General features: G+C 40.8%; 2 protein-coding genes across 2 annotated transcripts in view; one reads left to right on the top strand and one right to left on the bottom strand.

The window, feature by feature from the left end:
• RPGRIP1 (RPGR interacting protein 1) overlaps nucleotides 1-14,152 on the bottom strand; it is a 179,037-nt gene that overhangs the window by 137,876 nt on the left and 27,009 nt on the right. The window contains exon 3 of the mRNA XM_081506750.1: nucleotides 3,023-3,099. The gene's annotated coding sequence lies outside the window, so the exon portion shown is untranslated. The remainder of the gene's footprint in view (nucleotides 1-3,022; nucleotides 3,100-14,152) is intronic.
• On the top strand, nucleotides 7,450-8,537 carry OR5AU1 (olfactory receptor family 5 subfamily AU member 1). Its single transcript, XM_081505886.1, is given in 2 exon segments — nucleotides 7,450-8,200; nucleotides 8,203-8,537. Coding segments are annotated over 2 exon segments (933 nt in total). The 5' UTR covers nucleotides 7,450-7,602.

Below are 14,152 nucleotides of genomic sequence, written 5' to 3' on the forward strand. Positions count from 1 at the left end.
TTTCTTCCAGCCCAGCGTTTCTCATGATGTACTCTGCATATAAGTTAAATAAGCAGGGTGACAATATACAGCCTTGACGTACTCCTTTTCCTATTTGGAACCAGTCTGTTGTTCCATGTCCAGTTCTAACTGTTGCTTCTTGACCTGCATACAGGTTTCTCAAGAGACAGGTCAGATGGTCTGGTATTCCCATCTCTTTCAGAATTTTCCAGTTTATTGTGATCCACATAGTCAAAGGCTTTGGCATAGTCAATAAAGCAGAAATAGATGTTTTTCTGGAACTCTCTTGCTTTTTTGATGATCCAGTGGATGTTGGCAATTTGATCTCTGGTTCCTCTGCCTTTTCTAAAACCAGCTTGAACATCTGGAAGTTCACGGTTCATGTATTGCTGAAGCCTGGCTTGGAGAATTTTGAGCATTACTTTACTAGCATGTGAGATGAGTGTAATTGTGCGGTAGTTTGAGCATTCTTTGGCATTGCCTTTCTTTGGGATTGGAATGAAAACTGACCTTTTCCTCTTTCCTTTAATGTCTACTTTAACTTATATTAGCATAGTTAAACTAGATTTCTTTTTGTTAAAATATGCATGGTATATATATTTTTCAGTTTTTTACTTTTGAGTTTTCTTTGTCTTTATATTTTAGATGCATTAGTTCACATAGGAAATGCAGAATAAATGTTTGATTCTTTCCCTTTATTTTATTTTTTTTGATTCTTTCCCTTTAAATCCTAGTTTTCAAGACACTGACTTGATTCCCTCTTAACTTCCAAATATGATAGCCAGCTCTCTTGGCCCTTACCAGTCCTTAGTAGGGCTGACCTGAGTAACCATCAGAATACTGTGAAAATAATTGTGTGTGCTTTCTGAGGTTTCCAAGACCTTAAAACACAATGTGGCTTTCTCCTTGCACTCTCTTTGTTCACCTCCTCTGTAGGGAGGCAATCATCATGTCAGGAGGACACTCAAACAGTCTTGTGGGGAGATCCATGTGTAGAAGAACTGAGGTCTCCTGATAATAGCATCAACACCAGTCAAGTGAGTGAATTATCTTGTAAACAGATCCTCCAGTGATTCAACTGACAACAGCTCCAGTTGACATCTTAACTGCAACTCCATGAGAAAGCCAAGGTCTCTCAAATTTTTGACCCATAGAAATCATGTGAAATATTAAGTGTTTATTTTTTTTTTAAGCTGCTAAATTTTAGGACAGTTTATTACAAAGCAATAGAAAATAAAACAGACTTTGGTAAATGGAAATGAGACGTGGATTTAACAAAACAGTAAAAAATTATAAGCGTCTTTGACAGTATGGTGGGAGGAAGCTGAAAGAACTTTGAGGAGAGGATCAGTGAAAGTCTAAAATACCTTGAAGAGACTGTTAGCAAAATTCTGATAGTCTTTAAGAAGGCTGCCAATAAAGATAAATGTAGAACTTAAGATAACTCTGAGGAAAATGTTATTGGAAACTGAGCGGGAAAAAAATCTCTGTTATGCAGTTGCAGAGAGTTTAGCAACACTGGTGCCTTCAGTTATATAGATGGTAGAAAATATACCTAATGAAATTGGCAATCTGGGATTTCGCTGGGTGTCCAGTGGTTAGGACTGCATGTTCTCACTGCTGAGGGTCCAGGTTCAATCCCTGGTCAGGAAACTAAGATCTCTCAAGCGGCTCATGGCCAAATAAATAACAAAGATGAAACTGAGGGTCGGTAAAATCTTTTGTTAAGACTTTAGGAAGATCTAAGGTAGTGCCTCAGAGAATGGTTCAGTTAAATGATAGGACTTCCAAAAAGTTTCAGAGCACAGGCCCTCAGCAGTCTCAGCAGAGGTTCAAGGCAGAGGGCTATGTCAAGAGAGATTTGTTAATAAGAGTCACAGCAGACCCCCAAGTTTTTAAGAATGTCACGGTGACAGAACCACCACCAGACTGAACTGTAAGAAAAAAAATGAAGAGAAGCCTTTCAATCCCCAAACTCCTTCAGTCAGGAAGCAAGCTAAGAAAACTACTCAGCTTACAAACACAGGCTAGCTTTCATATAAAGTGAAGGAGAATTTAGTGAGGACTACTATAATCTCTGAGTGGAGCCAACAGCCACAGAGAATTATTCTTAGGATTTGAATTCTAACCAAGGACTTGCCAACAAGTGTCTTACTAGATTTTAGAATTTTTGTGACTCAGTGACTCTTGTGTGCCCACCTTTCCCCACCCCCCATTTTTTCCTACAGAGGTTATCCCACACCTGTCCTGCCATTATATGTTTTATGTGTATAGAAGCCAGATGTAATTTCTGTGTTTAGCTCACCAGTCTTAAGACTGAGAGGAACTATAGTCAAGATACTCTTACAGAGGGACCATACTTCAGTTATACCTGATTTAGATGATGTGACTGTGGACTTTGAGCTGATACTGTAATGGAACATGATTTCTGGGAGGTGTGAGTGTATTTTGAGCATATATTCATGTATAAGTTGGACAAGAATCAATGAGGGCCAGAGGGAGGACTATGATAGCCAGCCTTCAAGATGGCCCCAGTGATTCTCAGCTCCTGTCATTTTATAATGTATGTGGGAAAATTTATCAAGAGGACATAACAATCTTAAATGTTTATGTACCTCATAATAAAACCTCAAAATACAAGAAAGTAAAACTGAAAAATGGCAAGAAAAAAATTCACAATTATAGTTAGAGATTTCAATGTACTCCCCTTTCAATCCTCAATAGAAAAAGTAGGCAGAAAATTAGAAAGGATATAGTAGACTTGAACAACACTATTAAGCAACATGAGATAATTGAAAATGATAGACCACTTGACCTAACGACAGCAGAATATAATTCTTTTCAAGTGGTCATGGAACATTCATCAAAATACACCATATTCTGGGCTATAAACAAGTCTCAATATATCCAAAAGTATTCAAGTCATACAAAGCATGTTCTCTGATAACATGCTATTAAATTAGAAATTGATAACAGAACTATCCCTAGAAAATCCCAAGTATGTGTTAAGTAAATCACATACCTCTGATTTTATTATGATCTTGATGGACAGAGAGGTCGTCCTCCACTGTCGTCTAGGTCACTGTGTACATTGGGAAACTGGAATAAAGGAAAGAAAAACTATAAAATCGTGTTTCTCCAGCATAGAAGAAATACAGATAATAATTACATAAGAGTTCAATTCAGGGTTGAGGTAGAGAGGTCCTTTGGGGCTACTGATCAGTGTATTGGCAGGGATCTGGTATGGATCCATTCCCTTTATTCCCAGTGTCCCAGTCACCAGATTTCTCAAGGGTAGAAACTCAGTAACTTTGCAAACGCATTAATGGATCTATATGGGGCCAATTATTCTTACTTCTCCACCTGCCTGCTAAGCCCTCATTAATGAAGGCAACATCCTCCCCAGCTATGAGCTCATGGGCCACCCATGGGAAAAGATGGCTCTGGGGTGTCTCTTCCCAGTACAGGACCAGCTGTGAGTGCCTCTCAGGGTGGGGGCTGCCTCCCTCCCCTCACCACATGAGAGATTAAAGTCAGTACAGCTCTGATCCCCAGACTCAGTCTATGGACCCAATGATTCTGGCTTTGTTACCACTGTTTTTCTAACACAAGATTGTGCTCTGACCTCCAGAGCAACAGCTCTGCCACCAAGTCACATGCTCTGTTGGAATTATATGGTTTTCTTATGAACATCCAAAGCAAACTTGAAGGAGGAAATTCGTTGGTGCTTGACTATCACCAAGTAATACTCAGATTCCTGGGAATTGTTAACTACTGATATGTCTTCTGGAAGGAAGGGAGTGTCCAGAACAGCCACCTTGTCCTACAGGCTGATCTGATTTTCCAGGACATGGAGAATTCTAGCAACTCAGAAAAGGATATTTATATGTGGCTCAGGGGAAGATACTCCATGGTTTAGTGTTTCTCAGTGGTTCAGTGACCACCTGTTTCAGATTCACCAGATTCGGGGGCCTGGCTTTAGATTTACTAGATCCCATTTTCTGAGGTTGGTACCTAGAATCTGCACATGCAGCAAGCTTCTCCAGGAAACCTTGGGCAGAGCGCCTTAACATTTCAGAACCATTGTTTGGGGTCATTGCTGCTCCCTCTGGCTGCCTGCTCTCCATTGTACTCCCACTCTTATCCCAAGGAGGAAGGCAAAGAAACAGGTATAATAAAACCCCTTGCTTATTCCTCCCTCATCTACAGGCCCCTGGCACCTGCTCTTACTCCTAAACACTCCACTCCACCATGACTAGACTAGACCACTCAAGTTTTCTTCCTAGTTTCCATTCATAGGTACAAACTACAGCCAACAGAAATAGCGGTTACTCCAGCATCCTTTTTTTTCCCCCAAGACGAACTACTTCCATTTATCTATTATTATTTTGGCCATGTTGCATAACATGTGGGATCCTAGTTCCCTGACCAGGGATCAAACCTGTGCCCCCTGAATTAGAAGTGAGGAGTCCTAACCACTGGACAGCCAGGGAGACCTCACTCCAACATCCTTTGAAAGACTGTCAGAGATGTCAGTTTGTCCACAATCCCTTGCTTGACTAACTCTCTATACTCTGAATAGTTTTGAATTTAGTGCAGACTGGAGAAGAGGGATGACAGAGGAAAGGGGAGAAGAAGAGAAAGCGAGTAGACATAAAGCAAGTAATAAATCAGAGGCTCTGATCAGCTACCCATTGCATCACCCACTACCCTATCCTTTTCTACCCCACCTCCCGGCCTGAGTGTTGGCCGCATTCCTACTCTTCTCAGCTTTTGTTTACTCTTTTAATCAGAGAAGTACTTGCAGACCTGTTACTCACACTGAAACCACCTATTGAAGAAGGTGTGAAGTTGGGTCTTAAGTTCTACTTCACTCATAATAACCATTTCTCAATTTCTTGAAGTTCCTATAAGTTATTTCATCCTGAGATTTTTACAGTTAATTCTTTAAAGTCCTTGTAGTTTGCCTTGAAGCTGAGTTGGCTTTTTTTTTTTAAAGATTTTTTTTTGATGTGGACCATTTTTAAAGTCTTTATTGAATCTGTTACAAGATTGCTTCTGTTTTATGTTTTAGTTTTTTGGCCCGGAGGCATGTGGGGTTTAACTCCCTGCCAGGGATCGAACCCTCACCCCCTGCATTGGAAGGCGAAGTCTTAACCACTGGACCGCCAGGGAAGTCCCCTGAGTTGGCTTTTGACACCAATAGGGCCAATGACATTTGCAACCCAAATCTGGGGCTGGTCTGCAATCCTGCAATAATAGGGTTTATTATAAACTAGCAACTGTTGGGTTCAGAATGGCTGAAATGTTACATCTCAGTGACACCAAATAAGTCAGTTATGCTCCATGTGCTCTAAAAGATGTTACTAGTACCCTGTGTTCAAAGTTGCCCTCTTGGGTTTTGTATCACAACTTTATTAGGGCATGTTATCTCTTTGGGCATTACAATGATTTCTTCCAGTCACCACTCACAGCGTTCCATCAATAGCCATAGTGCCTTCAGTATCTACTTAATAGCTAAAATTTTTTTAAAATTTTATTTATTGATTTGGCTGTGCCAAATCTTAATTGTGGCATGTAGGATCTTTAGTTGCAGCTTGTGAACTATTAGTTGCAGTATGTGGGATCTAGTTCCTTGCCTAGAGATCAAACCCAGGTCCCCTGCTTTAGGAGCACAAAGTCTTAACCACTGGATCCTTAACCACAGGATCTTAACCACTGGACCACCAGGGAAGTCCCTGAACAAATTTATGGATAAACTTAGTTATCCATATTCCAGAGTCTTCCCCTGCTCTGGCAGTTTGCTGATTCTGGAAAGTTTGCCAATGGGGCAAACTAGAATCTTTTGTCTGTTCAAGACAGCTCTTTCCTCTCTGGAATCTTCCCAACATCTTTCACAGCTGCTTTATTCATTTACTCCTCAGGGCAGGAGGAGGGGGCTCAATTTTTTCCCTTTCTAGCCTCCTCAATCACATCTGCTGGTTTCAAAGTCTTCACAACTGAAGATCCTCACCAAAGAGCACAGGATACTTAGCTGACTCTAGAGTCCAAGGTAATTCAGGAACAGAGCAGCCAATGGAGCAGGAGAAGGTGTGGTGTTCAGGTGGTACAATTCAGTTCAGTTCAGTTGCCCAGTCGTGTCTGACTCTTTGTGACCCCATGGACTGCAGCACGCCAGCCCTGCATGTCCATCTTCAACTCCCGTAGTTTACTCAAACTTATGTCCACTGAGTCGGTGATGCCATCCTACCATCTCATCCTCTGTTGTCCCCTTCTCCTCCTGCCTTCAATCTTTCCCAGCATCAGGGTCTTTTCACATGAGTCAGTTCTTCACAGCAGGTGGCCAAAGTATTGGAGTTTCAGCTTCAGCCTCAGTGCTTCCAATGAATATTCAGGACTGATTTCCTTTAGGATGGACTGGTTGGATCTCCTTGCAGTCCAAGAGACTCTCAAGAGTACATCATGACTTTATTCATTCTCTGCATGTAAAAGGCATTTTTACAAATCCCTAGTCCTGGGGAGGGGCCATTCCTTCCCTGCTGGCCCCAACATCCCTTGAGAACAAGGTGATTCTATTCACTGGAAATGATGGTGCCTTCGTGAAGGATGGGTGACATTTTCCCCTTGGCTGATGCTCTGGAGTGCACGGTCTCAGTGTACACTCTGCAGCCTTATACCACCCCTATTTCTCCACTTCCCAACCCCCATCGCCTTTGGAGTCCACAATAGTGCTTGATTTGTGCCAAGTTCTGAGAGGCAATTTTATAGCTGAGCCAAAGAACTACCTTCCACTCCTCTAGAGCTCTCCAGATCCTCTGAAGGCCTGTTTAGTCCCTCTCACTTAGCGCACGTTTCTCTTCTATTTTGTTTGGTGGTAGGTTGTTTGCTAAATCTCGTCATTGTTTCATTTATTTTATTTTTTTATTGTTGTTTAGTTTTGTGCTAGATCTCTCTCTCCAACAAGAATAATCAACGCTAACATTCTTTCTCAAAGTGCCAGGCTTTGTTCAAGTGCTCTACATGAATTAACTCATTGAATTTTTACAATAATCTTTTGAGATTAGTGTTGTTATCCCTATTTTACAGAAAGCTGAAAAACAGAAGAAAAGTTAAGTAACATTCCCAAGGTTACACAGCTGGCTAATGGTGAGGTCTCAGTTTGGAACCTTGCCAGTCTGATGCCAGAGCTTGTGTGCTTAAACACAAAATATATAGTCTCTAGAATATAGGCTTCCTGAAGTCATACACACTTGAATTCCTGACAGGAAGAACATAGAGCTAAGTTTACAGAAGATGGTCAATAAATTTTTGGTAAGTAATTGTTTCATTATTTAGAATTTTTTAAGATCCCTAAGAGACCAAATTGTGTATATTTCTTTTCTATTTTCCATTGCTGCTCAAGTAATGCTTCCTAACTGTCTAATCAGCCAAGTTGAGGAGAACTTCTCTATGACAGAATTCTACCAACAAAGCCAGACTGCCTCGGTGAGGCGAATCTTCAGAAGGCTGTCCTTAGGGCAGAATTAATCCAGTGAGAGCCCCTGGGTGTTTCACTTCTTTCTGGTGGTCCTCTCTTTCCACATTGCAGAGCATTGAAGAAATATGGAAGGGGCCAACCTGAGCCAAGGGACTGAGTTTGAGCTTTTGGGGCTCACCAGTGACCCCTGGCTCCAGAAGCTGCTCTTTGTGGTGTTTCTGGGCATGTACACTATCACACTGCTGGGGAATCTAATCATGTTTCTTCTGATCCATGTAAGTGCCACCCTGCACACACCCATGTACTCCCTCCTGAAGAGCCTCTCCTTCTTGGATTTCTGCTACTCCTCCACGGTTGTCCCCCAGACTCTGGTGAACTTCTTGGCCAAGAGCAAGGTGATCACCTATCTTGGCTGCATGGTTCAGATGTTTTTCTATGCGGGTTTTGCCACCAGTGAATGCTATCTCATTGCTGCCATGGCCTATGACCGCTATGTGGCTGTGTGTAACCCCCTGCTCTATCCAATTGCCATGTCTCCTACAGTCTGTGCCTCTCTGATTGTGGGATCCTATGGTGCAGGATTTCTTAATTCTCTGATCCACACAAGCTGTATCTTTAGTCTGAAATTCTGTGGTACTCACGTGGTCACTCACTTCTTCTGTGATGGACCACCCATCCTGTCTCTGTCTTGTGTGGACACTTCACTGTGTGAAATCTTGCTCTTCATTTTGCTGGTTCCAACCGTTTGAGCTGTACCCTCACCATCTTGGTCTCTTACCTCTTAATTCTCATCACCATCCTGAGAATGAACTCAGCCCAGGGCAGGTTCAAGGCCTTTTCCACCTGTGCTTCCCACTTCACTGCTGTGTGCCTCTTCTATGGAACAACACTTTTCATGTACCTGCGCCCCAGGTCCAGCTACTCCCTGACCCAAGACCGCACAGTTGCTGTGATCTACACAGTGGTGATCCCACTGCTCAACCCCCTTATCTACGCTTTGAGAAACAAGGATGTGAAAGAAGCTTTAAGAAAGGTTTGGGAAAGAAAAATAACGGAATGATCTTCTCAATTTATCACCAGATATCCTTAGAAAACTGAGGGAACTTTATCCCATGCTCATCTCTATTCATAGGAGGCACTCTCTGGTCTGCAGGGGCCTCTGCATCTACTGCCACGGAAAGAAATGACTGTGTCATAGAGACTAAAAAGAAGTAAGGAATGTCTGCTAGTTGCATAATTGGACCCACTGGAAATATTCAGGCATGCCTTTATTCAGATGCTTCTTTCATGTTTCCATGTGTGTGAATTTGTTTTATTACAAACTGACATTTATATTCTTCACAATGAAGTTCTCTCCTTAAATAACTTGAAGATTTTCACTGCTTGGGGGAAATCCTTCCTTATTTATAATTGCCTCTTTGTAAAAAACTGACTCTTTGACTTAACTTTTTTTAATTGTCTAATTATTTGAATAATACTGTAACAATTTCAGAAGCTCAGATGATATTCTATTGTCTTTATTGACTTTTTTCTGGACAAGTAACTACTTAGTTGCTTCCAAACTGGGTGAACTTGGGCAAGTTACTTAGTTTTTCTGAGCCACAGATATCTCATCTTTTAAGTGGTGTGAGTTTTAAGTATTCAGTTAGATATTACAGGTAAATCATTCAGTACATGATAGACATTCCTAGACTTCCCTGGTGGCCCAATGGTTAAGTCTCCATGCTTCCACTGCAGGGTGCACAAGTTTGATCCCTGGTCGAGAAACTCAGACCCTGTATGTCTCAAGCCCCACCTTTTCCTTTCTATCAGCCCCTGTGCATGCTCAGTTGCTTCAGTTGTATCTGATTCTTTGTGACTCCATGGACTGTAGCCTGCTAGACTCCTCTGCCCATGGGATTTTCCCAGCAAGAATACCGGAGTGGATTACCATGTCCTCCTCTAGGGGGTCTTCCCCACCCAAGGATGGAACCTACAGCTCCTGAACTGGAGGGTGAATTCTTTACCACTGAGTCAGAAGGGAAGCCCTTTTTTTCCAACAGTGTGGAATAATTTAAATAAGATAGGAATATTTGTTCTTTAAAAATGATACATGCTCTGCTGTAAAACCACCTGAGACTGGTGTGTCTTTAAAAGGTAGACCTTTAATTATACTTCTAATTTCTTATGTAGTTATTAATTTCACTTTGGGTTTTTCCCTGCTTATTAAGTCAATTTCATCATTTAAATTTTTCTCAAAAAGTATTTCCTTCTTCTAGATTTTCAAATTTATTGCCATGAGTTGTACATAATATTTTCTTATAAATTTTGTATTTATTCTTTAGGTCAACAACATCTCCACTTATTCTAAATCTCTCCAAAGAGTTTGTTCCATTTTTTAGGACAATCCAAAAAAAGATCCTCTACCATAAAATGAGAAAAGGATTAAGTGATCTGTAAGGATCTTCTGGACAACACTCCATGAGATAAACATTTGAAGAAAGGCAATGTTGAGGAAGGATTAAACACATATATTGCCTAATTCTAATCTAGCTCTGTCACTCACTAGCAATGTAAATTTGGGGAAGTTCTTTTACCTCTCTCTGCTAAGTTTGTCTCATTTGGGAAATAGGGATAACAATAAAATCTATTTTATGTATAAAACTGTTGTGAAAATTAAATTACATAATACTTACACTTGTGAAATTTAAATGATACAATATCTAAAACAGTGTCTGACCCATAGTAACTCTTTCATAAATTTGTATTAGCTACTCATTTCTTTTGTGTGTTTCTGTGGTTATATTTCCTTACACATTCTTCATATATTTATTTTCCTTAATAACACTTAGCAGAGGATTTTTATCAACCTTTGAAAACATTCTGTTTTGCGGTTTTTCTTATTTCTACAATGTATCAGTTTCCCATTTTATTAATGTCAGATTTTTCTTTATTAATTCCATCTTTCTCTTCATTTATTTTGTTTTTCTTTTGTCAAGTGATTGTTTTTAAACACTGAAAATCTACAAGAGAGTATTTTAAACATATTCATGTCTATTTATTATATAGTGATTAAAAATAAAATGCAATCACTCACTATCCAGCTAAAGAGACAATATTACTAATCCACTAGAAATTGTTCTTGCTTTACCTTCCAGGAAGTGCTTAGTCATATGTCATATCTTTTTTAGATTTTGGTATGCTGAAAACTGGAACATAGATAAGATGTCTAGAGTACAGTAGGTATATTGGGTCAGAAGGTGACCTTGAGCCTGGAAGTTCTATGCAAAGGATGGCCAAGCAGGAAGACAGAGCAGTTTGGGCCCCTGGGGACAGTATGAACCCATAACCTCTACCTCTGAGCTTCCTTTATATGAAAGAAAACAGACCCTGTCTTATAGATTTTGGATTTTGTTATATGTGACTAAGCATAATTTACACTGCCATTGACATAGGAGAGCAGAGAAAATAGATAGAAAATAGATAGAAACAGTTGCTGATTTGTCATGATAGAAACAAAATTTTGTTTTTCTCCAAAGATGGGAGATACTATAACATATTTGTATAGAGGAAGAAATTGATGGTAAAGAGAGAGAGGATATAGTTATAGGAGCAAAGCCTGTGAGTAAGGAAAAGGGATTGGAATCTAGCACACAGATGAGGGGATTGGCCTTAAATATTAATGAGAATAGTTCATCCATTGTCACAGGAGAGAAGGCAGACAGGCATAGGCCAAGATGTTTCAGTAGCTTGGTGAAAAAGTTAAAGTAGTTTTCAATTGCATTTCAATTGCATTTTCTCAGTGAAATGTGAAGTGAGTTATAAAATTAATTCTAGTTCATCTCTAAAATGGGGATAATAGTGTTTGCTTTCAAGAGTAGGCCACGTATGGTATACAGGACATGGCTAGGTTTGCTGTACAGTACTGAAATCTCTGGCTCAGTCTCTGTGGGGTCTCTGGGTCCTGGTGCACACGTGGTTTTTTTGAGTCCTCCGAGGGTCTCTGGCGGGTGTGGGGTTTGATTCTAAATGCAATTTCGCCCCTCCTACCATCTTGCTGGGGCTTCTCCTTTGGCCTTGGACATGGGGTATCTTTTTTTGGTGGGATCCAACATTCTCCTGTAGATGGTTGTTCAGCAGTGAGTTGTAATTTTGGAGTTCTTACAGGAGAAGATGAGTGCACATCCTTCTACTCCACCATCTTGCTGCCAAAAGCTTTTTCACCAAGCTACTGAAACACCTAGGCCTATACCTGTCTGCCTTCTCTCCTGTGACAATGGATGAACTATTCTCATTAATATTTAAGGCCAGTCCCCTCATCTGTGTGCTAAATTCCAATCCCTTTTCCTTATTCACAGGCTTTGCTCCTACAGTTATACCCTCTCTCTTCTGTACCATCAATTTCTTCTGCTATACAAATGTTATAGTATCTCTCATCTCAGAGGAACCAGAGATCAAATTGCCAACATCCGCTGGATCATCGAAAAAGCAAAAGAGTTCCAGAAAAACATCTACTTCTGCTTTATTGACTATGCCAAAGCCTTTGACTGTGTGGATCACAACAAACTGTGGAAAATTCTTACCAGACCACCTGACCTGCCTCCTGACAAATCTATATGCGGGTCAAGAAGCAACAGTTAGAACTGGATATGGAACAACAGACTGGTCCCAAATCAGGAAAGGAGTACATCAAGGCTATATATTGTCACCCTGCTTATTTAACTTATATGCAGAGTACATCATACAAAATGCCGGGCTTGATGAAGCACAATCTGGAATCAAGATTGCCGGGAGAAATATCAATAACCTCAGACATGCAGATGATACCACCCTTATGGCAGAAAGTGAAGAAGAACTAAAGAGCCTCTTGATGAAAGTGAAAGAGGAGAGTGAAAAAGTTGACTTAAAACTCAACATTCAGAAAACTAAGATCATGGCATCCGGTCCCATCACTTCATGGCAAACAGATGGGGAAATAATGGAAACAGTGAAAGACTTTATTTTGGGGGGCTCCAAAATCACTGCAAATGGTGACTGCAGTCATGAAATTAAAAGACGTTTGCTCCTTGGAAGAAAAGCTATGACCAACCTAGACAGCATATTAAAAAGCAGGGACGTTACTTTGCCAACAAAGGTCTGTCTAGTCAAACTATGGTTTTTCCAGTAGTCATGTATGGATGTGAGAGATGGAACATAAAGAAAGCCGAGTGTCAAAGAATTGATGCTTTTGAACTGTGGTGTTGGAGAAGACTCTTGAGAGTCCCTTGGACTGCAAGGAGATCCAACCAGTCCATCCTAAAGGAAATCAGTCCTGAATATTCATTGGAAGGACTGATGCTGAAGCTGAAACTCCAATACTTTGGCCACCTGCTGAAAAGAACTCACTCATTGGAAAAGACCTTGATGCTGGGAAAGATTGAAGGTAGAGGGAGAAGAGGACAACAGAGGATGAGATGGTTGGATGGCATCACCGACGTGATGGACATGAGTGTGAGTAAGCTCCAGGAGTTGGTGATGGACAGGGAAGCCTGGCGTGCTGTAGTCCATGGGGTCACAAAGAGTCGGACAGACACGACTAAACGAATGAACTGAACTGACTGAACTGAAATCTCTAGTAGGTCTAATTGCACAGCAAGAAATGAAACTTGGAAGTAGCTGAGTTACATGAAATGTTTCATATGGGTTTCTTAGACTATATTTCTACTGCACAGAAAGAGTCTGTGAGTCTGGAACTCAGGTGTTAGCAGGGGTGATAAAGCCTGACAGACCTCCCCTCCCAAAATGGAAGAAAGGTCTACTGTTCTTGGCTCTTACTGCGGAGGTAAGGCCCTTAACTGCTACACTGAACTTTGGGTGAAGCCCCGTGAGGAACAAGGGAAGGTCTGGGAAGCTGCTTTCAGTTTTTCCTCATTCTCTAAAGTCCTCATCCTCTCATTCTCAAAGTTCTTGAACTTTAGCCGGCCCTCATAGTCTGTCCTAGCCTAAGTGGTCACTTTGGAATGTGCCTTATCATCTGAGTTGACTTGGTTTGTTGGAGAAAATTAGTGGTTAAAATAGTGCACTAAATTAGTTATGACCTTTATCAGCCCCTCTTTATGGTTCTTTTAAAATTCCCTTATGCTTAGAGGTGGAGAAGGAAATGGCAACCCCCAGTGTTCTTGCCTGGAGAATCCCAGGGATGGGGGAGCCTGGTGGGCTGCCGTCTATGGGGTTGCACAGAGTCGGACACGACTGAAGTGACTTAGCAGCAGCAGCAGCAGCATGCTTAGAGGTCATACAGAAAAATGCAACATCCAGTGTAAGAGTTTTTATGACAATGTTTATTGTATGGCTCTTTAGCAGACTCAAAGTCTGTGGTGATCACTTTCATGTCTCCAATTTTTCTCTTCATGCTAAACAACTACTAGACCAGTGTTTTCCAATGTATAGTTAATGGATATATATAAAAATTCCTGAGCCCCATCCCCTAAAAAATTAATCTGCGTTTTAATTTGTACTTTTAAATAACTTACCAAGGGACTCCCATGCACCCTAATGTTTTAGAACCATCACACCAAACTCAAGGGACCATGCCACTCTTATCCACCAATGTAATCCCTACACCTGGCGTAATAATTCAGTAATTATTGAATGAAAGAATGAATAAATTATGGCAATCAGTCATGATTATTCCTTCAGAAACCAGGGAACACTTTA

Source organism: Giraffa tippelskirchi, chromosome 7 (assembly GCF_054371585.1).
Source record: "Giraffa tippelskirchi isolate mGirTip1 chromosome 7, T2T-mGirTip1v1.2.pri, whole genome shotgun sequence".
Taxonomy (NCBI): Eukaryota; Metazoa; Chordata; class Mammalia; order Artiodactyla; family Giraffidae; genus Giraffa; species Giraffa tippelskirchi.